The following is a 26655-nucleotide window of genomic DNA, read 5'->3' as shown; positions in this document are numbered from 1 at the left end:
TCTTTGTTCTTAGGCAGATACCCGGTGGCTCTCACCTGTCATTCTAGCTACTCAGGAGGCTGAGATCTGAGGATCCCAGTTTGAAGCCAGCCTGGACAGTCTATGAGACTTTTTGTTGTTGTCAGTTGTGGGGCTTGAACTCTGGGCCTGGGCACTGTCCCTGAGCCTCTTTGTGCTTAAGGCTAGCAGCTCTACCACTTGAACTATATAGCACCACCTCTGGTTTGATGGTGGTTCATTGGAGATGAGAGTCTCATGGACGTTCTTGTCCAGGCGATCTTTGAACTGAGATCCTCAGATCTCAGTTTCCTGAGTAGCTAGGATGACAGGCGGCTAACTCTTTTGTCTTTTCCCTGCTCTCATCCTTTAACTCTGTTATTGGGGGGGCGGTCTCCACTGCCTTTTGGGGGGTAGTAGCAGAAAACCTGCAGCGCTGCTATGAATGGGGGCAGAGAAATGGAGGTGGGCTGAGAAGAAATGGGGAAAGTTTGGGGATGCCCAGGGCTTAGGTTTGGCTTTACCTGCACATTCGGGGTTATCTTCATTAAAGTTGATTGCAAAGTCATGAGAGACCTAGAAACCAATTCACATTAAAATAAATAAATAAATAAAAGGAAGAAAGGAGGATTACAACTTGAATCCCATAAGGAGATGGGGGCAGGGGAGGGGGAGGGAGGATAATTAGGGTTTGCAAACAGATGCTGTTCCGTCCGTTCAGTTGTTAAGCAGCAGGATCTATTTTTTTTTAAGTCCTTACACAATATCCATCTGTGATAAGAGGGTGAATTCTAAGCTTCCTGGGTAGTTGAAGTGACAGGAATCATTTTTTTTTTAAATTCCCCCTTGAATCAGATAAATGCTTGCAGAAGGGAGAAATAAGAAAAAAAATGTTCAGGAAAAAAATATATATGTATATAACTACGGAATAAACTTCTAGTTAGAACTGACTACTAGCTGGGGGTTAGATCAGAATGAGCTCCTACTGGGTCCAATGATTGAAACAAAATGACATTCAAGCCGGGTGCCGGTGGCTCACGCCTGTCATCCTAGCAAACTGAGATCTGAGGATGGTGGTTTGAAGCCAGCCCAGGGAAGAAAGTCTGTGAGACTCTTACCTCTATTTAACTATTCAGAAAACAAAACAAAACAAAACTGGAAGTGGCTCAGTTGGTAGAGCGCTATCTTTGAGCACAAAGAGGCTCAGGGATGGTGCTCAGGCCCTGAGTTCAAGCCCCAGGACCAGCAAAAAAAAAGTAACTCAATCATCCAAGTAGCTTGTTCCATTCATATCATGATCCTCACCAAAACTCCAGCTAAGCTGTTGACATTTAAGGATTATTCTGATTCGATAAACAGAACTCTAGGCCAGGAAGATTTTGACATATATCCAGGTAAAATTGACCCCATTCTACTTTTTTTTTTTTTTCCAGTCAGTCATGGGGCTTGAACTCAGGGCCCGGACACTCACCCTGAACTTTTTCCACTCAAGGCTAGTGCTCTACCCCTTCGAGCCACAGCTCTACTTCCTAGTTTTGTGGTGGTTCATTGGAGATAAGAGACTCACAGACTTCCTTGCCCGGGCTGGCTTTGAAACCGGATCCTCAGATCTCAGCCTCTTGAGTAGCTAGGATGACGAGGCGTGCGTCGCTGGCGCCCGGCCCAGGTTACATTTTATGCCTAGTGGGTTGCCTGACTTTTCAGTGCTTAGTAGATCAATCAGAAATAGGACATTTTACAAACTATCCCCAACTTCTCTATTAAACAAGCATGTCATGTATACTCTATGGCCTGGATATAGCTGACCGGGCACCATTTCTATACTCTTATGGTGCTTTAACTCTAATGAAGGCTTCTAGACCTCTGTAGCTACACTGAACATGGAATATAAAGCTAATGAGAAGGAGGACAGGCCACAGAGAGATAGGTTTCCACCCACGGCTTACCCAGTGGCCACCCAGGGAGGGATTGGCTCTTTAAGAAGTAACCAGGGCTGGGAAGGTGGCTCAGTGGTAGAGCGCTTGCCTAGCATGCATGAAGCCCTGGGTTGGATTCCTCAGTCCCACATACACAGAAAAAGCCAGAAGTGGTGCTGTGACTCAAGTGGTAGAGCACTAGCCTTGAGCACAAAGAGGCTTAGGGAACAGAGCTCAGGCGCTGAGTTCAAACCCCAGGACTGGCAAAAAAAAAAAAAATAAAAGAAAATAAAAAGGACACCAAAGGAATAGAAGGTCTTTGATTTGACAGCAAAGATTGGCCTCTCCTCCTGACTTGTGATTCAGACACAGCCAGTAATAAAGATATTGATGAGAGGATATTGGAGGTGAGAGGTATTGGTGAGGCTCTGTCTGTCTAAAGGAGATGAATTCTCCAGTATTTTGGTAGGCTTGGTTTTTGTTTCCTGTTTTTTGTTTTTTTTTGCCAGTCATGGTACCTGAACTCTGGGCCTGGGCGCTGTCCCTCAGCTCTTCAGCTCAAGGCTAGAGCTCTACCACTTGAGCCACAGCACCACTTCCAGCTTTTTCTGCTTATGTGGTGCTGAGGAATTGAACCCAGGGCCTCATGCATGCAAGGCAAGTGCTCTACCACTGAGCCACCTTCCCAGCCCCTGGTAGGCTTGTTTTTTTGGGGGGAATGGGGCAGGGGTTGGTCATGGGGCTTGAACTTGGGGCCTTGGTGCTGTCCCTGAGCTTTTTCATTCAAGTCCATGAGATTCATGCATAATTAACCACGTATACACACACAAAGTCAAAAGTGGCGCTGTGTGTCTAGTGGCAGAATGGGAGCCTTGAGGGGAAAAAAAAAAAAGCTTAGGGACAGTGCTCAGGCTCTGAGTTCAAGTCCCAGGACTGGCATAAAAAAAAAAAAGAGCCCTTCCACTGAACCTTTAGATAATAACCCACATAAAACAACAGGAAACTGGGTCTCATCAAATGTAGGCTGCATGGAGCCAATCTCACTGGTGGCGAAGGTCGCTTCTGATTCTCTCTGCATCCTGTGGACCCACTGGGAAGGAGCTCCCAGTTCTCAGCCCTCCCCACGCCAGAGTCAACGAGGCCATCTCTTCCCACTTACCGTGTACTCGGGGGGTATCCTGGCACCGAAGCCGAAGGCCGGGAACATTTTGTCACTGAAATTAAACATTAGGAAAAAAAATGTGTTTCATTTTTTTTTTCATCTAAAGAGGAAGAAGATCATCAAGCGGCATCACCTGGTTAGCACAGGTGGCAAATGCCAACTGCTGAGGGGTGCCTCTGAAGGGTGTGAAAATGGGGCGTGGATCAAGAACGCCCTTGTTCGTCTTCTGAGTTCAGAGTTCAGTATAGTCACATGAGCACGTCATTTCTTCCTTGAACTGTAGTGGATCCCGGACCCTGGACCGGCCTTGAAATTTTCCTTCATCCTTCTCTTATCCTGTCCCTACCTTTCTGTTTCCTCTGAAAGAAGATCATGTTTCTATAGGGTATTAAACGTTATTTCCTACTAGCAATTCCAGGAAGCAGACTCACCTTCCCTCAACCCCCATGCCTCCCACTACCTTAACCAGCAACAAAGAAGACTCGTTTTAAGCAAACTTTGTGCTCACAGGGAGGTATGGAGCCCTTGAATATCAATCCTGGATAAAGGCATACCTTTCTTACCCGATAGACTTTTATTTTACTTCTCTGAGTAATAACACAACTGTGATTCGGTCCCGGAAGAATTCTTTATATTTCTCCCGTCTTTGGGTTGGTCAAGGAGGAAAATAAATTCAGATTTAGGCCTCCTTTTTTTTTTTTTTTTTTTTTTGCTGGTCGTGGGGCTTGAACTCTGGGCCTGGGCGCTGTCCCTCAGCTCTTCAGCTCAAGGTGAGCGCTCTACCACTTGAGCCACAGTGCCACTTCCGGTTTTCTGGTGGTTCACTGGAGATCAGAGTCTCACAGACTTTCCTGCCTGGGCTGGCTTTGAACCATGCTCCTCAGATCTCAGCCTCTTGAGTAGCTAGGATGACAGGCATGAGTCACCAGCACATGGCCTAGGGCTCATTTCTGAATGGAGACTTTTGTCCTGGGGAAGAAAATTGCCCTGGTCTGATTGACTTTGACAAAAATCAAAACAGCAAAGACAGATTCTCACCCATCATGTCCTCAACCGACTAACAAACAAGTCATCAGCCACCAATACTGGCATTGACAAACTATTACCAAAACACGGCCAACTTGATAAATCTGGGCTTAGAGATACAGAAAAGCTAGACTTCTTTAAAACCCAAATCTACAGTTACTCACAAGACTGAGATCTGAGGATCACAGTTTGAAGCCTGCGGGAGGGGGAAAGGGAGGGGGGAGATTTCCCATTAATCAACAAAAAGCTGGAAGTAGAGCTATGGCTCGAGTGGTAGAATATAAGCTTTGAGCACAAAAGCTAAAGGACAGAGCCTAGGCCCTGAGGTCCAAGACCTAGGGGACACACACACACATACACATACACACACACACACACACACACAAATCCGAGTCTAAATTCTCTAGAACATCACCAGCAACTCTTTCTCTCTGCTGTGTCATTCCAGGCTCTTTGCACATTACATCTAGCTTGTATCGGAGGAAATATTACTGCTGATAAATAAGAGACTCACAACAGCTTATAGAGGATTATCCAAAGCTCTGAGAAAAAAAAATATAAGGCTTCTGGGTCTTGGGAAATGGTGAAATACTTTGCTTCAGTAATGCCTGCCTTACCCAAACCAGGATGGTGAGACCTGGGAGGTAAATTTCCACCATATCGGCAAGTCTTCCCCTAGGTAGAGGAGGGTCTTGGGTCTTCAAACTCCACTTAGAAGTCAGAATCAAGGAATTTGGGAGGCTTCCCACCATGTAGATCTCTTTTTCTTCTTCTTCGGTGAGTTCAGGAGGGGGTGGATGTGAAATTCTATGCATTTCCAATCACTCAGCCAGTGTCTCAGCCTTAATGATATTCCTTTCATACATCTTAAGTCACCCTTGGGGGTGTGAAGTTTGTTGAGCAAGTGCCTTGCACTGTTATGTAACTGAGTTTTAAGAGTAGCAAGGTAAGAGAATATGCTTTACCTACATCGGGAATAATTAATGAGTCAGGAAGGATAAATTCTCTGAAGTTTGCCACCACAAAGCTTGTCGCTAAAAAAAATCGTGCTGAAAAAAAAAATCCAAACCTAAGCACAATAAGACTTTAACCTCTGTTCTCCCCGACAAAAATAAAACCTGGCAGACAGATTTTATTCAGAAAGTAAGAGAAAGTAAGTTAAGCACACAGAGAAAACATATAGGTGTCAATAGTCTTAAGAACTCGGGACTGAGTTGTGTGCTGGTAGCTCAGCTATGCACGAGGCTGAGATCATGGTTCAAAACCAGCCCAGGCAGAAAAGTCCATGAGATTCTTATCTCCAATTAACCACCAGAAAACTGGAAGTTGTGCTGTGGCTCAAAATGATAGAGCACTTGCCTTGAGCCCAGGCCCAGAGTTCAAGCCCGACAACTGCCAACAAAACAAAACAAAAAACAAAACATAGAGCTACCTTATGTCCCAGAAATTCTACTTCTGGGCATTTATCCAATAGAATACAAACAAGGTTACACTAAAGCTACCCATACAACCATGTTCATCACAGCATTACCATTGCCAAGTATGCAATCAGCCCCGATGTCCCGCAATGGATGAATGGATCAAGAAAATGTGATTCTCTCTCTCTCTCTCTCTCTCTCTATATATATATATATATATACACACATATACTTATATATACATATATAGTGGAATTCTAATCATCCATCAGAAAGAATGATGCTGTGTGACTCATAAGGAAATGGAAAGACAAATATTTTTTAAACAAAGTAAGCCAAACCCAGAGAAACATAGAGAATGTACCTATAAATCCACCAGGGCAATGATTTTTTTTTTTACTATCAGAATAAAATACTTTACCTGAAGTAGTTGTACAATGGGGTTATAATTCTATAAGTCAGATTATGATTATAATGCTTCTTTTTTTGGGGGGGGGTTCCGGTTGTGGGGCCTGAACTCTGGGCCTGGGCGCTGTCCCTCAGCTCTTCAACTCAAGGCTAGTGCTCTACCACTTGAGCCACAGCGCCACTTCCGGCTTTTTTCTTTTTGCTTATGTGGTGCTGAGGAATCGAACCCAGGGCCTCAGGCATGCAAGGCAAGCGCTCTACCACTGAGCCACCTTCCCAGCCCGATTATAATGCTTCTTGATCATTGTCACCCCTTTCTTTGTTCTCCCTCATTTCCCCTCTCCTATTCTCAAAAATTCCTTTTTAATCACCTCACTATTCAGATAGTGTCATCCAAGCTACTTAGGAGGCTGAGATCTGAGGATCCTGGTTCAAAGCCAGCCTGGGCAGAAAAGTCTATGAGACTCTTCTTTCCAATTAACCAGGAAAATTCTGCAAATGGTGGTTTCACTCAAGCCTTGAGTGGAAAGGCTAAGGGACATGTCTAGTCTCTGAGTTGAAGCCACGCCCCCCCATTACTAACTAGCTTTATACCATGGAGTCAACAGAGACTTATAGATGTTTGTGTTTATATTGGTTCTTGCTTAAAAGAAAAAAGACAAAAAAAAAGAGAAAGAAATCCTCTTAAACACCAGAGCATTTTCACTTCTATCTAGCAGTAATGGAATGGCAGAATAAATGTGATTCCATGTAACTTATGTAAATTACTCCCCATAGCAAATTCCCTAGGTGGAAATGGTCAATATTTATTATCAAGAAGAAAAAATTACCTAGGCACTGGTGGCTCAGGCCTGTAATTCTAGCTCCTCGGGAGGCTAAGGTCTGAGGATTGCAGTTCAAAGCCAACCCAGGCAAGAAAGTCCTTGAATCTCTTATTTCCAATAAATTACCAATAAAAGCCAGAAGAGCTATGAATATGGCTCCAGTGGCATAGTGCAAATATTGAGCAAAAAAAAAAAAAGCTCAGGGGCAGCCTCCAGATTTTGAGTCCAACTTCAGAACTGGCACCAAAAAAAAAAATGAAAAAATAAAAAGTAAAACTAGGTATTGGTGGCTCACACCTGTCATCCTAGCTACTCAAGAGGCTGAGATCTGAGGATTGCAGTTCAAAAAGCCAGCCTGGGCAGGAAAGGCTGTGAGACTCTTATCTCCAATGAACCACCAGAAAATCAGAAGTGGAGCCATGGCTCCAAGAGGTAAAGCACTAGCCTTGATTTGAAACAGTTAAGGGACAGTGCCCAAGCCCTGAGTTCAAGCCCCACCACTGACAAAAAAAGGAAAATAAAATAAAATATAAAAGAAGAACTAAATAATATCGATCTAATCTTTTTTTTTTTTTTGCCAGTCCTGGGACTTGAACTCAGGGCCTGGGCACTGTCCCTGAGCTCCTTTTGCTCAAGGCTAGCATTCTACCACTTGAGCCACAGCGCCACTTCTGGCTTTTTCTGTGTATGTGGTGCTGAGGAATCGAACCCAGGGCTTCATGCATGCTAGGCAAGCGCTCTACTACTAAGCCACCTTCCCAGCCCCTATACTGATCTAATCTTGAAGTCACCTCTGGGCAAACACACATACCCACATGGCCATCTAAATGTATACTGGGCTGACACACATTCCTGCTAAACTTAGCGGTAACTTTTTAACTTAATTTACAGGATTAGCTAGATCTGGGTTCAAATTCTGGCTTTGGCTATGTGTAGCCAAAGAAATGACTTAACTTTGTAATATTCTGCCATTTCAAAATAAGCTTGGTGCCAGTCACCCACATCTGTAAGTTCTAGCTGGTCAGGAGGCTGAGGTCTGAGGAACACAGTTTGAAGCCAGCCTGAGCAGAAAAGTCCATGAGATTATTCGTGTCAGTTAACTTTTCAATAGCCAGAAAGTGGAGCTGTGGCTCGAATGGTAGAGCTTCATCAGCCTTCAGTGAGAAACCTAAAAGACAGCACCCAGGTCCTGAGTTCAAGCCCCAGTATATAAAAAAAAAATGACTCCAAGTTCATTTCGGATTAGATGCAAACCCATGCTTCTAGATCTCCAAAGAACAAAAGATTTAACTAGCTAGACAATGGTCTCACAAACTAATAGGGAGACGAAAAGAACAGAGCCAAGATTTTGTGTGGTGACCGAAGTGTGCGTGGTGCAAATGCCGATCCTCTAGGTTTGGAGGCCGTGAAAGATGTATTTCTGTTATTCATTGAGCCTCTACATAAGGACTTATTAGGCTTGATTCCTACGCTTCTCAATTTCTAGACACACACACACACACACACACACCTACCTTACTCTTTTCCCAAGGATCAAGCTAGGATCACCTGATCTCTTTGGAGAGACAAGAAGGCTCTGGCCAGCACGAAGTCTCTTACCTGTCATAGTCTTGACAAATCTCTCCTACAGCTACCAAAGCCTTCAGGTACTCGTTGGGTTGGTAAGGGTGGATGTAATGTAGGGAGCAGCTGTTCCTGGGGTCCCCATTTGAGGCAGTGAAATCTATAGCTACCTGGAAGAGGAAAAAGAGGAGAATGAGTAGAATGGAAATGAACGCAATCACCGAAGGATTACAATTGGCCAGGAGAGACACAAGGCTTCAGATTACAGGGGAGGGGCGGGCGGGGGAAGGAAGGGAGGAGAAACACCTACATATTAGGTCAAGAAAAAGTACGCGAAGAAATTAGTGATCATCTTGGCAAATTGGTTATTGATTTGGTTGTGGAGATTTCTACAGCTCTCCAATGCCCTCCTCCCTTCTCCTTGTCTAAACAGAACTTGTGGCTGAGGTCAGAAAATCCAACCACTGGGGCTGGGAAGGTGGCTCAATGGTGGAGTGCTTGCCTTGCATGCATAAGGCCATGGGTTCGATTCCTCAGCATCACATAAGCAGAAAAAAGCCAGAAGTGGTGTTGTGGCTCAAGTGGTAAAGCGCTAGCCTTGAGCTGAAGAGCTGAGGGACAGCGCCCAGGCCCAGAGTTCAAGCCCCACGACTGACAAAAAAAAAAGAAAATCCAACCACTGTTCAACGTTCTCACTAGGTAGTAAGAGTAAAGGATATAGGGCTGGGAAGGCGGCTCAGTGGTAGAGTGCTCACCTAGCATGCATGAAGCCCTGGATTCAATTCCTTAGTAACACATATACAGAAAAAGCCAGGAGTGGTGCTGTGGTTCAAGTGGTAGAGTGCTAGCCTTGAGCCAAAGAAGCTCAGGGACAATGCCCAAGCCCTGAGTTCAAGCCCCAGGACTAGAAAAAAAAAAGAGTAAAGGATAAACTATCTGTCTTCCAATTTCACAACTCACTAAAGAAGAAAGTTCTGTGCTCCCTGGACAGAAAAATTCCATTTACGAGGGCACAGGTTAAAAAAAAAATCCCTGAAAACCAAATTCTGTGTTGATGATATTGTTTTCACAACAAAGCTATCTTCTTCGTTTCATGAGTGGCCAGTTGCAGAGCAACTCAGTGAAGCAGTTATAACAACTTTTCTGCAAGGACCAACTCTACAGAAGGCATTCTGCTTTTTGGTTCTTGGGTTTTCTGTTGTTTTTTTTTCCCCTACCAGTCCTGGAGCTTGAACTCAGTGCCTCGGCACCTTCCCTGAGCTTCTTTTTGCTCAAGGCTAGCGATCTACCACCTGAGCCACAGCACCACTTCTGGCCTTTTCTGTGTATGTGGTACTGAGGAATCAACCCAGAGCTTCAGGCATGCTACATTCCTATTTCTGGTTCTTTTACTCAAGAACTTCTGCCTATCACAAAGAAGGTACCCAAATGTTTGGCATACGGATGAAGGAGTACATAATCCTCCTAATAAAAGTTGACTCATCTAGCCAGGCGCCGGTGGCTCACACCTGTCATCCTAGCTACTCAGGAGGCTGAGATCTGAGGATCGTGGTTCAAAGCCAGCCTGGGCAGGAAAAGCTGTGAGACTCTTATCTCTAATAAACCATCAGAAAACCGAAAGTGGCGCGGTGGCTCAAGTGGTAGAGTGCTCTCCTTGAGCTGAAGAGCTGAGGGACAGTGCCCAGGCCCAGAGTTCAAGCCCCATGACTGAAAAACAAACAAAACAACTAAGATAAGGAAGTAAACTAGGGGTCTTTACTTCTTAGCCCTTTCTCTAAGTCCAATGACTTTAAAAAAAAATATTAAACTTCTATTTTCTCATGCGACTAGATCGCAAGCAAGAGTCTGAAGTACAAGGTAGTCTGAAGATTTTATTTTTTTGGCCAAGTGGCAGTTCCTAAAATCTCCCTCATGAAGCTGGAGATAAAATGTCCCTCTTCAGGAGGTGGCCTTCTACTGGGGTGGCAGAGGGGGAGGAGAAGGGTTCTCTGTGCTTTTTATTGTTAGCATGCGTGGAAAGAGAACAGAGTGTGAAAGGTTAGATTTATTTTAGGGAGCAACGGGGAGGGAAAGCGAAAGACGGGATTAAGTCGAGAAATAAAGGCAACAAAGTCACAGGGGAAAATGCCAGGCCGGATTCCTGAAAGCCAGCGGGTTCAGCAGAGCCTCTGCGTTCCCATTTATCTGCTCCGAAGCATTTTGGGAGAACCCGTGGTACAGGCTCCAATCTTCTCGGTGGGCCACCACCAGAGGACAGGGGCCCATTTCTTTTTCCTTCTGCCTAGGAGGCCACTGTTCATTTTTGAGGCAGCACTTTGCCAAAAAAGAATCTCACAGAGCAAGAATGAAAAAAAAAAAAAAATCTCAACACTCCCTGGATGTCACCGAGTCTCCAATCTCCTGGAGCTGGATTCTCAGCACAGGCTGGAAGTGAAGGATGGGGCCTCAACTTCTTAGGCCTAATTGGATCATCTTTTCTGATCTCTCTTATTACCCACAATCCACCTTTCCCATACCGCATCCCAAGAAAGCTCTAAAATAGGTTAGTATACAAGGGGTCTTGGTTAGAGGGAGGGAAGGCTCGTTCTAAGGTCATTTCTTGAATGAGAGGCTAAATTCTTAAGTCTTCTGTTTCTACAAGATTCCATGGTGGAAGCTGGAAGTGGGAAGGCATTTGTTCCCCCAACTTGGTTGCTTCTTGTTTTTTGTTTGTTTGTTTGTCTTTTAACCACAGGTTCAGTAGACATGACTTACATGCTCATTTCTGAATCTATTCATATTTTAACCCAGGATAGAAAATAAAGATTGAAGCCAGGCACCCGTGGCTCATATCTGCAATCCTACCTGAGATAGGAGGATCAGCATTCAAAAACCAGCCCAGGCAGAAAAGTTGATGAGACTCTGAGGTCCGAATAACCAACAAAAAGCCAGAAGTGGAGTGGCTCAAAGTGGTGGAGTACCAGTCCTGAGTGAAAAAGCTCAGGGACAGGGCTGGAAAGGTGGCTCAGTGGTAGAGTGCTTACGTACATGCACGAAGCCCTGGGTTTGATACCTCAGTACCACATAAACAGAAAAAGCAGGGTGTGGCGCTGTGGCTCAAGTGGTAGAGCGCTAGCCTTGAGCAAAAGAAACTCAGGGACAGTGCCCATGCCCTGAGCTCAAGCCCCAGTGCCAGCAAGTGTGTGCATACACGTGCGCACACACACACACACACACACACACATACAAATAATAAAATGGCTTTATCATAGTCCACTTAACAGGCAGTTTTGTAATTTGCATCGCCATTATTTTATTGTTAGACATTACTGTGGCTTGTGGCTTGTCTCTGAAAAAAAAAATCTATGTTACCCTGAAGAATTTGTTCAAGGGGTTAGGGGAGCAGGGAGGACAGCTGTAAAATAATAATAATAATGATAATGATGATAATAACTTTCAAAGGAAAAGCCTTTCATTCTTCCACCGTCTTCTTCCCAAAGACCTTATGGAGTCTGTCTCTCCGGTGCTGTCTGTGGTTCTGTCATTGGGTGTGTGAAATTCTAGTCGCTGGTTTTATTTTCAGCTGTGGTGCCAGGTGTCAAACCCAGGCTCCTGTTCTCCTCCTCTCACCTCTTCCAAGATTGTCTGCAGTTCTTGTGACTCCAGGACTTGCCAGAGGTACCAAGCTTGTCCTCTGGGGGTGCCCTTGACTTCCACCCCCTTTCCCTCCCCCCCCAAATCTGCCTGTGAGTGCATTTTCTAGGATGTAGAAGAGGCAGATTGAGGATCAGGTTCTCAAGTTATCCAGGTGACCAAAAAAAGAATGAGCCTCATTGACCTAGAGCTTCCTTCCTCACTCCCTGAATCTCTTTCCCTTGCAGATGGCTAGATTCTAGCCTAAACCCTCTGCCCAATCCTCAGATGGCTATCCTCCTTTGCCCCTCTTGCCTCGCCTTGGCTTGCTTTTCCCCCCAACCCTCTCCCTCCCTCTCTCTCTCTCTCCCCCCCCTTTTCTCTCCTTCCTTTTTCTTTCTTTCCTTTCTCTTTCTTTCTATCAACCCTTGGGCTTGAAACTCATGTTCTCCCTTGTCTCTTTTTGCTCGAAGGCTGGCACTCTACCACTGGAGCCACAGCCCCACTTTTGGGCTTTGTCTTTCTTGCTTTTGGTCAGTTGTAGTCTGGGCCTGGGCGCTGTTCCTCAGCTCTGCAGCTCAAGGCGAGCGCTCTACCACCTGAGCCACAGTGCCACTCCTGATTTTCTGGTGGTTGATTGGAGATCAGGGTCTCACGGCCTTTCCTGCCTGGGCTGGCTTTGAACCCTGATCCTCAGATCTCAGCCTCCTGAGTAGCCAGGATGACAGGCAGTAACCATGGGTGCCCGGCTGTCATTTAATTAATGAACTCTTTGCATTATGGTGTTTAAGAAAGGATTAGCTGGTGATGCTGCAGCAAGAAGAGACGGGAGCCTTACCTCTCAATCACCTGCCTGTCAATCACCTGCCTGTCAATCACCGGGCCCGGGCCTGAACCGCCCCCCTCCAGCCCCGCCACGCCTCCTTTGGACCGCAATAGGCTCCCCAGGCTCTGAGATCACTTCCTCCTCCGCTGAACCAACCCCCTCCCTGGCCACGCCTCCTTCAGACAGCGATAGGTTTCCCCAGGCTCTGAGGTCACTTCCTGAACCAACTCCCTCCCCCCAGGCCACGCCTCTTTCAGACAGCGATAGGTTCCCCAGGCTCTGAGGTCACTTCCGCATCTGCTGTGGTCCCGCCTCCCACCTCTCCCTATATAAAGCCTCTCAGCCAGCGTCCCGCCCTCTCTTCTTCTCTGCTCTCTGCCAGTGTCCGTCTTGGGTGGGAGGTAGGGGGGCGGTAGGCCTTCTGTCTGCTCTGCCTTCTGTCCCCTCTCCCCATCCACTCCTCTCTGCCTGACCCTCCTGGCGGGTCTCCTTTCAGTGAATCTCATGGCTACTAGAGCCACACGGGAGTTGGTGACGCCTTAACCACATGGAGTCGGTCGGGAGAGCGAGAAAGGAGGACGAGGCAGGGAGCAGGGTCTTCAGGCAGGCCGTGGGCAGAGGGGGGTGAGGGCACACTGGTTGAGAACCCTTGGGGGGGTACACCTCTGTGTTTGGAGGTGGGGGGGATGGGGAGCCTATTCTTGGCAGCTTTAACTCCCCAAGGGCAAAGCAAGGCCTTGGAGGTCGAATGTAAGGAGTCGTTCTAGAGCAGGAGGAGAAGGAATCTACAGGATCTAAAGCAAACGGAAATCGATCAGAGCTTTCCCTTGGTGTTGAAGGCAGGGGTGTGTGTGTGGGGGGGAGGTGGAGGGGAGGGACCTATAAATAGTTTGCTGAGATCATTCCTTTGCCTTATATCTTGGGAAGCGCTTTCCAGTCGTTCTCCTTTATGACATTTGCTTGCTTGCTTCGCTTCCAGGAGACTTGGATCCAGAAGAAGAATCAACCCTGAGGACAGCTGGAATATGTGTGTGTGTGGGGGGGGGAGAGAACATGCCTGCTCCCTTCTGTATGAAACCAGGGTGTATCATTAGAGAAAATGAAGCTTTAAAGAAGCAACTAAATATCCAGGTGAGGGTGTCTCACGCCTGTCATCCTAGCTACTCAGGAGGCTGAGATCTGAGGATCGCAGTTCCAAGCCAGCCTGGGCAAGGAAAGTCCCTGTAAGACTCTCTACCTCCAATGTACCACCAGGAAAAGCCAGAAGTGGGAAGCTGTGGCTCAAGTGGTAGAGCGCTCACCTTGAGTATGAAAGTTGTTCAGGGACAGTGCCCAGGCCCTGAGTTCAAACCCTAGGATGGATTAAAAAAAAAAAAGATGACTAACTTCTGAAAGCATTCAAGGGTAAATGAGCATTGCTCTTGACTTTAGGCAGGACATAGGTAGTAGTCTGTCCTGAGATGAGAGCAGGGAGCAGCTGACTATTCAATCTCACTGTCTCATTCCCCTGTGGGGCTGCCAATTTTATTCATCTTTGGAGACAATCTCCTACCTCTGGTCCCAGGTATACACTGATTGTGTCAGTTCTCTTGGATCCCAATCTGAACAATAACAACAACAAAATGCAACCGATTTGCTATGCTTTCCTCCTGTGACAAAGCACTGCAGAGAATGAACAAGGGCTTAGCGTTGTGATTATACTTCTCTACGACAAGAAACAAGTAAATATTGTACTTCTTGGTTTATACCCATGTTGTTTTCCCATGGGTTTTAGCACATCCTCCCCACTCCCCTTCCCCGACTCTGGGTTTTCTTTCTGAAGGTTACAATTAGCCCTAAACCTAGGGAGATTCTGAGTATTAAATGGGTGAAAACCAATGGTTCCAAGGCTGAGAACCTTAGAAAGACCCAGTGAGACTGAGACTAGATACCCAGTCTTACGTCTCAACCTGATTTCAGTCTGATTTTCTCATCTTTGGGATTCAACATTTGATAAATGAACTGGATGGCTCAACTTTTGGAAATGAGTATTGAGGCATGACACAGGTGCACCATACTTGGTTCATGCGCATGCAACCAGGATATGGAACCTACGTTCAGCATCATCTACCAGTGTGGCTCCCTTCCTACTCATCCTTCTTATGGGATGATGGGAAGTGACAATGCATACATGCCACCCTGTATACATGGTAGCTGTGCAACAGTGTATACAGTTACTGTTACTGAAGGCAGAGGAAGCCGCAGGGAGGGCCAGCTGTGGTTGAAGCATGAATTTCCTCAAATGATGCTGAGAATTATACTTTTTTTTTTTTTTTTGGTCGGTTGTGGGGCTCGAACCTTGAGCCTGGGCGCTGTCCCTCAGCTCTTCAGCTCAAGGCAAGCGCTCTACCACTTGAGCCACAGCACTACTACATCATTGGAGATGAGAGTCTCAAGGACTTTTCCTGCCCAGGTTGGCTTTGAACTGTGATTCTCAGATCTCAGCCTCCCGAGTAGCTAGGATGACAGGCATGAGTTACCGGCACCTGGCTTTCAACTCATTTTCACACAAGATTCTAGACAATATTTCAGCGATGGGTCTTTTGAACAGAGCTGACACAGGGTTGGAGTAGCATTTTGAATCTCTGATGTCACTCCTGCCCTCCCCTGTCCCCCCAACCCAACCATCCACTCTCTGCTCCATTGGCACAAACAGACATGGGAAGGACTTACTGTAAACTGGATCTGACAGCCACCCATGATGTAATCCAGGAAGGAATGCATCTTGTGAATCTGTGCAGAAGAGGAAAGTGGGTTAAGAACACTCAGATGTTTCCGTACAGACTGGAGGCTCAACTGGGGAGATAGGCAGGAGAAAGGAGGAAATATCAGGAAGAGAGAAGAAGGGAGAGAGCGAGAGAGCTTGCTGGGGGAAATTGGGTCAGCTGATTCTGTTCCATTAAAAGAGAGAAATAAAGCAATGTCAATACAGATGGGCCTGTGAAGGCTGCAAATTTCCACCTACATAGTCCCTTTTCTTTTGGTTTAGACATCCTTGTAATTAACTTCTTCCTCCGGGGTGAGACCAAAACCATATTTTTGAGGGTCACTGTTGTTTTGAAATCAATAGTGTCTCATACTTGGCTTCAGTATTCTTCCCCGGGTCTAAATCAGAAGTCTGGAAATGTTCTTAATAAGCAAGTAATCTAGATTAGTGTCTTGAAGATATCAGACACCTGAGAAATCTTTTATTGATAATTTCTAGCTAAAATCTTGCCATAAACTCAGCAGTTACTGAGCACTTACTGTATGCCAGTCGCCATTCTGTATCCCATTCAATGTTTAGAACAACCCCATGGGGATATTATTAGTATTTATTGTAGGTCATGGGGCTTGAACTTGGCCTGGGCACTGTCACCGAGCTTTTCTGCTCAAGGCTAGGACTCCACCACTTGAGCCACAGCACCACTTCCGGTTTTCTGGTGGCTCATTGGAGATTAGAGTCTCACGGACTTTCCTGCCAGGGCTGGCTTTGAACGGCGATCCTCAGATCTCAGCCTCCTGAGCAGCTAGGATGACAGGCGTGAGAAACTGGCATGTGAGAAACCATCAGAGCCTATCTGATTCCATTCAGGGAAGCTTCTCAGAGATAAAACTCACAGAATCCCATGCTGGTCTCTGTCGGTGCGACATCATCAGTTGCTAGGTACACACATCTAGTGACAGACTCTCCTGAGGGTCCGTGCTTGCTTGGCCCTATGAAGAGTGTCTGCTCTTACTCCCTAGTGACATGTTTCCTTTAACACTTCCTGATAGCAGCAAGAAAGTAAGAGCTTGAGTGACAAGCAGGGGCTACGGGTGCACTGGTATGAGATGCCTTCCTGATACAAGATCAACTTGTGAGACATCAGGGCAGCTAGATGCACAGATAGCTACGGAATCATCTAGGTCATTTCTCCTGCTCCTTGGCTCAGCAAAAGCTCACACGAATGTTTTGGATAGACCCAGGATTTTATTTCTGTAGGTGAATGTGTACTGTCCCCTAGGATTAAAATTAAGCCAGAGAGGGGAAGAAACCTGCAGACACGGACGGGCGACTCTTAAGTGCTAATTGCCTGTGTAAAGATCACTTTGCTACTGAGGGTTTGACGGAGGCTGGATGGCATGGCATACCACGGGTCGCCAGGTGAGGAGAAGAAGGAGTGAAGACTTCTAGAAAAAAACTCTTATTGGACTGTGATTTTTTTCCCCCTCCACAGGAAGGAGGAAAACTATGCAATACATGTTTTAGCAGGCCTTCTCTAGGGGTAGATTCTTAATTACCTGATAGGGTGATCGAATACATGGGAAATGTTGGTTTCACCAGCAAGCATCCCTAGTAGGGAGGTGCTTGAGGTTAAGGACTCACAATGGGAGTGTTTGTACACTGCCTGGCAGGCAAGTTGTCTTTGCTTGTCTCTGGGAATTCAGCTGACCCTGAGAGTCAGCAGTCCCTCCCTGGTCCCACAATTAAAAACAAGCCTGAGTAATAACAATGATCTCCACCAGCCCATCATCATGCAGGGCTGTCTAGTCTCCGTTGATTGGTCCAGAGTGTAGGCATGTGACCCAAGCCAGACCAATCAACTTTTCCCCTTTACTCTCCTTGTTCTATGAGAATTGTAATCCTGCTGGCTGCCAGGGAGACATGAGTCTGGGGGAAAGATAATTCCCCCAGTTTCCAGGCCAGAGCTATGGAGTATGATTTGCTCTCAATACTAGACAGCCTTAGACAGCTGAGACTTCCAACAAAACTACACAATGAGGAGGGCAAGCTAACAATACCCCACAGTGTATGCTGAGCTATGTCTGGGAGCCTGCCTGTATTCAGTGCATTTTCAGTTTACAAGACCTGCAAATTACCACAAAAAAACACATTAAAAAAAAAAGAGGTTTGGAGACAGGCACCAGTGGCTCATACTTGTTATTCCAGTGACTCAGGAGTTCTGAGATCTGGGAATCATGGTTTAAAGCCAGCCCTGGGCAGGGAAATCCGTGAGACTCTTATCTCCAAAATAACCACCAGAAAACCAGAAATGGCGCTGTGGCTCAGAGTGGTAGAGCCTTGAGGGGAAAAGAAAAACAAACAAACAAAAAAAGAGCTCAGGGACAGTACCCAGACTCTTGAGTTCAAGCCCCATAGCCAACAAAATAAAGCATTTGAGGACTGAGGGATTGGAGACATGGCTCAGGTGGTAGAATGCCAACTGTGAGCAAAAGCATCAGATACCGAGTTTGAGTCCCGGTCTCAGACCAACAACAAAAACTGAGGACTGCCAGTGTGTGTAAAATTTAGATGGCAGGTTAGTTCTGCATGGTGGCATCAGACAAATATGGGTTAATAATACCCCCATTCCCCTTACCACTCCTGTGCGTCTGAGCTACTTACACGACCAGATGGGCAAGCGGAAACGTCAGGGTGGTAATAAAGAGCGAGATGGAATTGATTTGGCGTCCCTCACAGCCCTCCACTGGCTGAGGGATTCCACCTTGTGTATGATTTCAAGGGGTTTTAATTATCACAGGGGATTCTCGGTGAAGCCAGGAGGAGGCTCTTTGGGAGAAAACTCTAGACCTTCTCATCTTCTCCCATGCCCGATTTTCATGTGATCCTTGAAGCACTGAGAAAGAGTCACAGGGGCTGGAAAGGTGGCTCTGGTAGAGTGCGCACCGAGCATGCAGGAAGACCGGGGTTCGATTCCTCAGTATACCACATACACAGAAAAAGCCAGAAGTGGCGCTGTAGCTCAGGTGGTAGAGTGCTAGCCTTGAGCAAAAGCTCAGTGCCCAGGCCCTGAGTTCAAGCTCCAGCATGGCCAAAAACAAGCACTGAACATTGTCACAGACATCTTGTAGATGGTCTAGAAAATGTAGGCTGCCCTTTGGGGTTCTTTGTTCAGATCTGTCCTGACTTTGGGGGATGGAGAAAGGATGGTCACATTGGGTTATCAGAGATCCCAGGCCACTCGGGAGACTATATAAATATATATATATATATATATATATATATATATATATATATATATGTACATACATATTATACATTATGTACAGATTACATATATATGTATTTATATATATTTCCTCTTTGTATGTCCATGAATACATTGATTTTTTTCCAGTGGCTCACACCTGTCATCCTAGCTACTCAGGAGGCTGAGATCTGAGCCTCCCAGCTCAAAGCCAGCCCAGGCAGGAAGAGTCCATGAGACTCTTATCTCCAATGAACCACCAGAAAACCAGAAGTGGCGCTGTGGCTCAAGTGGTAGAGCGCTCGTCTTGAGCTGAAGAGCTGAGGGACAGTGCCCAGGCCTAGAGTTCAAGCCCCACAACTGACCCCCAAAAAAGGAGGGGGGGACATTTCCTCACCAGAGTCTCTCCCTCTGACCATCTCATTCGAACGCTGGCTCCCAGAACTCCCTACCTTCACACTCACATTCCTGGAGGAGCGCGAGCTGCATGCGTACGTACCTTACACTGATTCAGGATCACCATGCCTGAGTTTTTGTAATTCTTCTTCTTGGCTTTGTACTTGGGGTTGATGCATTCCCACTGTACCTGCGGTGAGAAGATTTGTAGCCATGAGAACCTACTCTGCTCAGGGGGAAACCAAGTCACTCAGAAGATGAGGAGCTCAAGCTTCTGACTGCGACTCTTGAGTCCAGTGTCCTACACTCTCCTGTACTAGAAGGCCGAGAGAGGTCTCAAAATGGTAGCCATTGAATGGAAGGGAGCCACACAGGGGAACTCTGACATCAGAATGTCTGGAGTTTGAACTCAGGGCCTGGGTGTTGTCCTTTAGCTTTTTTTCACTCAAGGCTGGTGTGCTACCACTTGAGCCACAGCTCTACTTCTGGCTTTTTTTTTTTTTTTTTTCTGATGATTGATTGGAGATAAGAGTCTCAGGGACTTTCCTGCCCAGGCTGGCTTTGAACTATGATCCTCAGATCTCAGCCTCCTGAGCAGCTAGGATGACAGGCATGAGTCACCAGTGCCCAGCCTTTATTATTATACAGTTCTTTATGAATTATATCTCCATCAAGCTGCTAAAAAAATACCTTCTAGCTAGGTGCCAGTGGCTCATGCTGATAGTCCTAGCTGCTCAGGAAGCTGAGATGTGAGGATTGCAGTTCCAAGCCAGCCTAGGCAGGTAAGTCCGTGGGACTCTTACCTTCAATGAACCAGCAAAAAGCTGAACAGTAGGTGTGGCATGCTAGCTCATGAGTAAGCCATCAGAACAAGCGCAGAATGAAGAGGCATGCAGGGTGGAAATGGCCAAAATGGAACATAGCACCTGAAGGCTGGCTGTGAGTGTTCCCTGCAGTCAGGGAAGGGCTTTCCAAGAGCAAATAAGCAAACAGCAGCACCTGGTAAATGTCATTTGCAAGTACAACATTCTTCTTATTGACACAGAAGAACAAAGGCTTAATATCAGGGCCTTGCCTGAGCACACAGCAAAGGCAGCCGGAGACTTAGAAGGGACGAGAGGACCATGTAGAGAGCCTTTACCCTTTTCTCTCATTTACATGGCTGCCTGGTGTTAGTTATTTATTGTTTGTATTTTTATTTTTTCCACTCCTGGCGCTTGAACTCTGGGCCTGGGCGCTGTCCCTCAGCTCTTCAGCTCAAGGCGAGCGCTCTACCACTTGAGCCACAGTGCTACTCCCGGTGTTTCTGTGATTCATGGGAGATCAGCGACCCCCTGGACTTTCCTGCCCAGGGCTGGCTTTGAACCACGATCCTCAGCTCTCAGCTTCCTGAGTAGCGAGGATGACAGGCGTGAGCCATTGGTGGCCTGGTTTTTAGTTCTTTTTTTTGAATAGAGACCTGTGTTCTTGTCTCTGGTCAACCTGGATCATAATCTTCCTGCCCAGCCTTCCCTTCTAGCTGGAATGACAGGTTGAGATGGGGTGTTTCATAACTTTACCCAGGCTGGTCTCAAATTGCTATCCTCCTGATCTATCTACCTACCTATCTACCTACCTATCTATCTATCTATCTATCTATCTATCTATCTATCTATCTATCTATCTATCTATCTATCTATCTATCTATCTAAAGGTGTATGTATGTATCTATCCATTTATCTATCTACCTATCTATATATCTACTTACCTACCTAAGTTTATATCTGTCTGTCTGTCTACCTATCTCCCCACCATTTGAGCCAGAGCTCCATTTCTGGCTTTTGGGCAGCATATTGGAGATAAGAGTCTTGTGGATGTTCCTTCCCAGGTTAGCTTCAGACCTTGAATTTCAGATCTCAGTCTCCCAAGTAGCTAAGATGACAGGCGTGAGTCACCCGTGCTGGGTGACTGTGGTATTTCTTAGGGAGTCAACTGCCCTGATACTTATTACCAATCCCCAGAACGGTCTTCAGGATTCCGTGCTCGGATTGACTCTCTGACAGCCATGGAGAGATACAGGATTCCTCGCACATAGAGAAATGGTGCAATCTGACAGCAATTTAGGAAGTGGAAAAACCTCGGGTCTCCATCTCTTAAGTAAACAAGTAAAGGAGGGAGAAATTGAGAATCGCCCTCAGATCACCAGCTCGGCTAACGGAACTGGGTACTGCTGTTCATTGAAGACAGGGATCAGAGGCCAAATGGATTTGAGGGCCAGGGGATGGGTTAGCATTTGTCCACAGAGAAATCCCCCCTCACTCCTGACCTCTAATAAACACCATGATTCTCTGAACTCATGACAGGTAATCATTGCTTCTCCTTACCAAGATGCCTACGTCTCTGTCTCTAAACCAGCTGGGCTGCTTGTCATTTATTGATTGCTGCAAGTTGACACTCCAAGACAGCCTCCCATTCTGTTCCCCCCCCCCCCCCCCCCCCCAGGAAGAAAAGGCTCATGGAATGACCAGAAAAGAACAGATGACTCCATTTGTATGGCTTAATCGGTTTGGAAACCACAAGCTGCCTTGAGAGACTGGCTGACGGGCCAACTAGATTACTGTGTATTTCTAACATAAGCCCATTTACTTGCTTCTCTTGTCTAATTATTGACATAGGTGTTCAGGACTGGGGTGTGTCAGAAAAGGGAACAGATTACCATCCCCCTCCCCCAATCATGGGGGAATGAACCGTTCCTGACCAATCACCGGAAATGAGCCAAATGGCGGGGATGAACTGATGAGCCCAAGCAAGAGTAGATCTTGAAGTTGAACTGGCCATCTATGGGACAGTAGAAAAGAAACTCCAGCAGGGCACCAGTGGCTCACACCTGTCATCCTAGCTACTCAGGAGGCTGAGATCTGACAGGATCGCGGTTCAAGGCCAGCCTGGGGCAGGAAAAGTCTATGAGTCTCTTATCTCCAATGAACCACCAGAAGTGGTGCTGTGGCTCTAAGTGGTAGAGTGTTCGCCTTGAACAAAAGAGCTCAGGGACAGCACCCAAGCCCCGAGTTCAAGCCCCACAACTGAAAATGAATGAAAGAATGAATAAATAAATACATAAATAAATAGAAACCCAAACATTCTAACCAGACCAGAAATCAATTTCTTTCCTGTCCTGTCCTGTTCTGTCCTATGGTACTAGAGTTTGAACTGAGGACCTCACACTTGCTAGGCAGGTGCTATACCACTTGAGCCATGCCCCAATTTGATAGAAACTGGCATGCGGATGAGGCTTCATGCCAACTTAACCTCCAATATTTAAATTGTTTAATTGAGGTGTGTGTGTGAGAGGGAGAGAAAGAGAAAGGGAGAGAGAGAGAGAGAGAGAGGGGAGGGGGGAAGCCATATTAGGTCAGACAATCTAAGAGGCAGAGAGAATCTTCTTGTGCCTCTTAACCTATCTTCATTGGCCTAGCCATTTGTAGCCAGTCTTACTGAGTCACGAAGCTTGCTGACTGTCAGTAAGACAGTTTAGAAGTTCCTTGATGAAATGAAATGAGAAAACAACAACAACAACAACAAATGTATACAAAAATGTGAGCTGAAAATTGCTACCAGTGACACCAGTTGTCAAAAAGAAGCGTCTCTTCCCTGTCTACATCATAATTATTCTGTGCAGAACACGTTCCCCAGAAGATGTCAGGATCTAATGCGACAACTCAGCTGGGAAGAAATCCTATGCTCTTACCCCGATGGAATTGGACACAGATTTCTTTGCAAGATGGGCGAGCAGAGAGATGAATTGCAGTGGTGTCAAACTGATCAGCCCTTCTGGCCCTGGTAATTGAACTTTTCTGCTCATTGGGCTTTCCTTTCCCATAGCTTTATTTGTTCTTTGAGAAGAGGAAACCGATCCCTACCTGAAACTGTATGCCCATTTAATTCACCGGTGGTGTCACAACCTCATCAATTGGATAGGAAAACAACAACAATAACAACCCAGCAAACCAAGCTTGCTGCCAGTGGCTCACACCTGTCATCCTAGCTACCTCAGGAGGCTGAGATCCAAGAATCCCAGTTCCAAGTCAGCCTGGGCAGACAACTTTCAGCGACTCTCACCTTTCCTTTCACCAGAAAAAAAAAAAAAGCCAGAAGGGGAGCCATGCATGACCTCAAGTGGTAGAGCATTAGTCTTGAGTGAAAAACAAAAATCTCAGGGGCTGCACCCAGGCCCTGAGTTCAAGCCCCATGACCAGCATCTCAATCAGTCTAGAAGCTAGGGAAGACTTCTTAGAACTAGACAGGCTGTCTAGAATGAGAGCCGATGGACGAGTAGAGTTCAAGGTACAGAGGAACAAGGGATGGTTGATTCAATGTCTTCAGAAGAGGCCTTTTATAGTTGGGTCAACTAAATCCATCTTAGTTTCCATTTTTTCCTAATAGCAGAGTGATTTCCCATTTCCTTTAACCTTTATGTCTGTGATATTAAAAAATCCCTATTTTCTCATGACCAACATCCATGAAGGACTTTATTTTTTTTCACTTTCGTCAATGTTCATATTTATGCCAGGACTACCATCTTCCTACTTAAGTTTTCCAAGTAGCTTAAATGAGAGGTCTGTACCACCATATTCATCGATATATTAGTTGATAGATTATTGATATATTGATTGATTTTTTTGTTTTGTTTTGGGATTGGAGCTGGTCTGGAACTCTTTAAGCTTCCCGATTTCCGTTTCCTGAGTAAACTAGGATTACAGTCATGAGCCACCACACCCAACTTCATAGAAGATTAAACAAAATAAAAAGGAAAACCACGACATCTGTTCCTCCTATATGGACAGGTTCACTGTGTCTTGTCTATCGGTGTGAATCAATGCGTTGGGGAAAGGTGGGGGATGGGCTAGCCCATTCTGCTTGATGATAGAAATTGCCTTTGATGGGGGGAAAACCCAGGCTCATCAATACTGAGGTGGCTTTGTCACCCATTTCATAGCTGAAAGCTAAGGTTCGTTACATTTAGCCCTGTGGGCCAGACCGTCATGCATAATAATGCTCAAGAGTAACATGCAATTAGCACCGTGATTGATGGACAAAGATGGCAGGGCAATCAATCATACTGTATGAACGCTTGCTCGGGTGAATTCTTGGTTGTCTCAGCACTTTACTGCCTAGGATGGTGGTTGTGGATTTCTAGGAGACTTGATTTTCAGATCTACATGCAAAGTGGTTGTAGTCACTTGATATTCAAGCACAGTCTGGCTGTCTAGCTTGATTATTTTTGAGGGGGGGGGATGGGGCTTGAACTCTGGGCCTGGGTGCTGTCCCTCAGCTCTTCAGCTCAAGGAGAGCGCTCTACCAGTTGGGCCATAGTGCCACTTGGTTCATTGGAGATAAGAGTCTCATGAACTTTTCCTGCCCAGGCTGGCTTTGAACCATGATTCTCAGATTTCAGCCTCCTGAGTAGCTAGGATGACAGGCGTGAGTCACCGGCTCCTGGTTCTAGCTTGATTCTTTTACTCATTTGGTGGAGTTGAACTCAAGGAGAGAACCTCAGAATTCCATTTTGTCTGGACTAATTTTCTCATTTTGGCTCTTCACTGTTATTTCCTTTGGCCACTAGTCTAGTTCTCCTTGTTTTTTTTCTTTCTTTCTTCTATCCTTTACCTGTGAAGGGAGCAGCTTCTACTCTTCCACCACACTTCCCTCCTGTGATGGATAACTCCTTTTTGAGCCATTCTAGTAGAATGGCTACTAGAAGAAAAGAAGTTATCAGAAGCTGGGTGCTGGTGGCCTGTCATCCTAGCTACTCAGGAGGCTGAGATCTGCAGATTGTGGTTTGAAGACAGCCCAGGTAGGAAAGTCTGTGAGACTCTTATCTCCAACAAACCACTTAGAAAAAGCCAGAAGAGGCATTGTGGCTCGAGTACTAGAGCACTAGCCTTGAGCGAAAAGAGCTCAGGGACAATGCCCAGGTCCTGAGTTCAAACCCATGACCACCACCAACACAATAACAAAAAGAGGGCTGGGAATGTGGCTTAGTAGAGTGCTTGCCTAGCACGCATGAAGACCTGGGTTCAATTCCTCAGCACCACAGAAACAGAAAAAGCCAGCAATGGCGCTGTGGCTCTAGTGGTAGAGTGCTAGCCTTGAGCAGAAGCTCAGGGACAGTGCCCAGGCCCTGAGTTCAATCCCCAGGACTGGCAAATAAATAAATAAAAAGTTACCAGGGATAACTTCTGTACCTGTGTGATTACTGAGGCCACCGAGCAAAGTATAGAGTCTTACTGGAAGCAAGAGGTATCTTTCATGGGAAAGAAATAAATCCTTAGGGTTATAAAAGAGGGTCTTGCACCTTACTCTTGGCTTCTGTATTAAACTTAGTCTAGGATTGCAAATGCCCGGTACAGGCATTGCCAGTCAATCGCCCATTCACATATACTAGTCCCTTCCTCCTCCTTCCCCCCCCCCCGCCCCCATACCCTTTGGTCAGTTATTGAACTCTGGGCCTGGGCACTGTCCCTGAGCTCTTCGGCTCAAGGCTGGTGCTCTACCAGTTTGAGCCACAGCACCATTTCTGATTTTCTGAGTGGTTTATTGGAGATAAGAGTCTCACAGCCTTTCCTGTCCAAGCTGGCTTTGAACCACGATCCTCAGATCTCAGCCTCCTAAGTAGCTAAGATGACAGGCGTGAGCCACCAGTACACAGCTTCCCCCCTCCCCCACCCCTACCCTCTGAAGACTATCAAAGAGGTCTTAATGGGTCAGCTGGTGGCTCACACCTGTCATCCTAGTGACTCAGGAGGCTGAGATCTAAGAGATCCTGGTTTGAAGCCAGCCCAGGTAGGAAAGTCCACGAGACTCCTATCTCCAATAAACCACCAAAAAATCAGAAGTAGAACTGTAGTTCAAAGTGGTGGAGTGTTAGCCTTGAGGGAAAAAAAATAGCTCAGAGACAGTAGCTCAGGCCCTTAGTTCAAGCCCCAAGACCACCTCTCCCCTTTATAAACATTTTTTTTTTTGGGTCCAGTCGTGGGGCCTGAACTCTGGGCCTGGGCACTGTCCCTCAGCTCTTCAGCTCAAGGCTAGCGCTCTACCACTTGAGCCACAGCGCCACTTCCAGCTTTTTTCTTTTTTGCTTATGTGGTGCTGAGGAATCGAACCCAGGGCCTCATGCATTGCAAGGCAAGCACTCTACCACTGAGCCACCTTCCCAGCCCTATAAACATTTTTTTTTTTAAAAGCACTTGTCTAGGTCTGATGGTTAAAGACCCCAAAATCCCAGGCACAAAATGACCACGAGTTCTTCCACATTCATTTCTTTAAAAAAAAAAAGCCACAGGAATCTTGCTGTCTTCATCTAGAAGCTTAGCTTTGTAGGATGCTCTCTGGAGCTTTGATCTATGAAAAGGAGCAAATTGGAAAACGGGAGCCCTAAGAAAATGCCGTTCCTGTTTTCATTCTGTCAAGGTGGGTTGTATGCTCTGGTAACTAGGGTGTTGCTTTGACGTGTGACTCGAAAAGGGATTTGTAAGCCC

General features: G+C 46.2%; 1 protein-coding gene across 1 annotated transcript in view; it reads right to left on the bottom strand.

The window, feature by feature from the left end:
- Cpne4 (copine IV) overlaps positions 1-26655 on the bottom strand; it is a 133096-nt gene that overhangs the window by 11403 nt on the left and 95038 nt on the right. Inside the window, exons 7-11 of the mRNA XM_013028039.1 lie at positions 19242-19328; positions 15465-15524; positions 8351-8484; positions 3073-3127; positions 522-573 (exon numbers count right to left, since the gene is read on the bottom strand). Of these exons, the coding sequence (XP_012883493.1) occupies positions 522-573; positions 3073-3127; positions 8351-8484; positions 15465-15524; positions 19242-19328 (388 nt within the window). The remainder of the gene's footprint in view (positions 1-521; positions 574-3072; positions 3128-8350; positions 8485-15464; positions 15525-19241; positions 19329-26655) is intronic.

Source organism: Dipodomys ordii, unplaced genomic scaffold, assembly GCF_000151885.1.
Source record: "Dipodomys ordii isolate 6190 unplaced genomic scaffold, Dord_2.0 Scaffold107, whole genome shotgun sequence".
NCBI classification, from domain to species: Eukaryota; Metazoa; Chordata; class Mammalia; order Rodentia; family Heteromyidae; genus Dipodomys; species Dipodomys ordii.
Note: the sequence above shows the minus strand (reverse complement) of the source record. Positions and strands in the feature narration are given on the sequence as shown.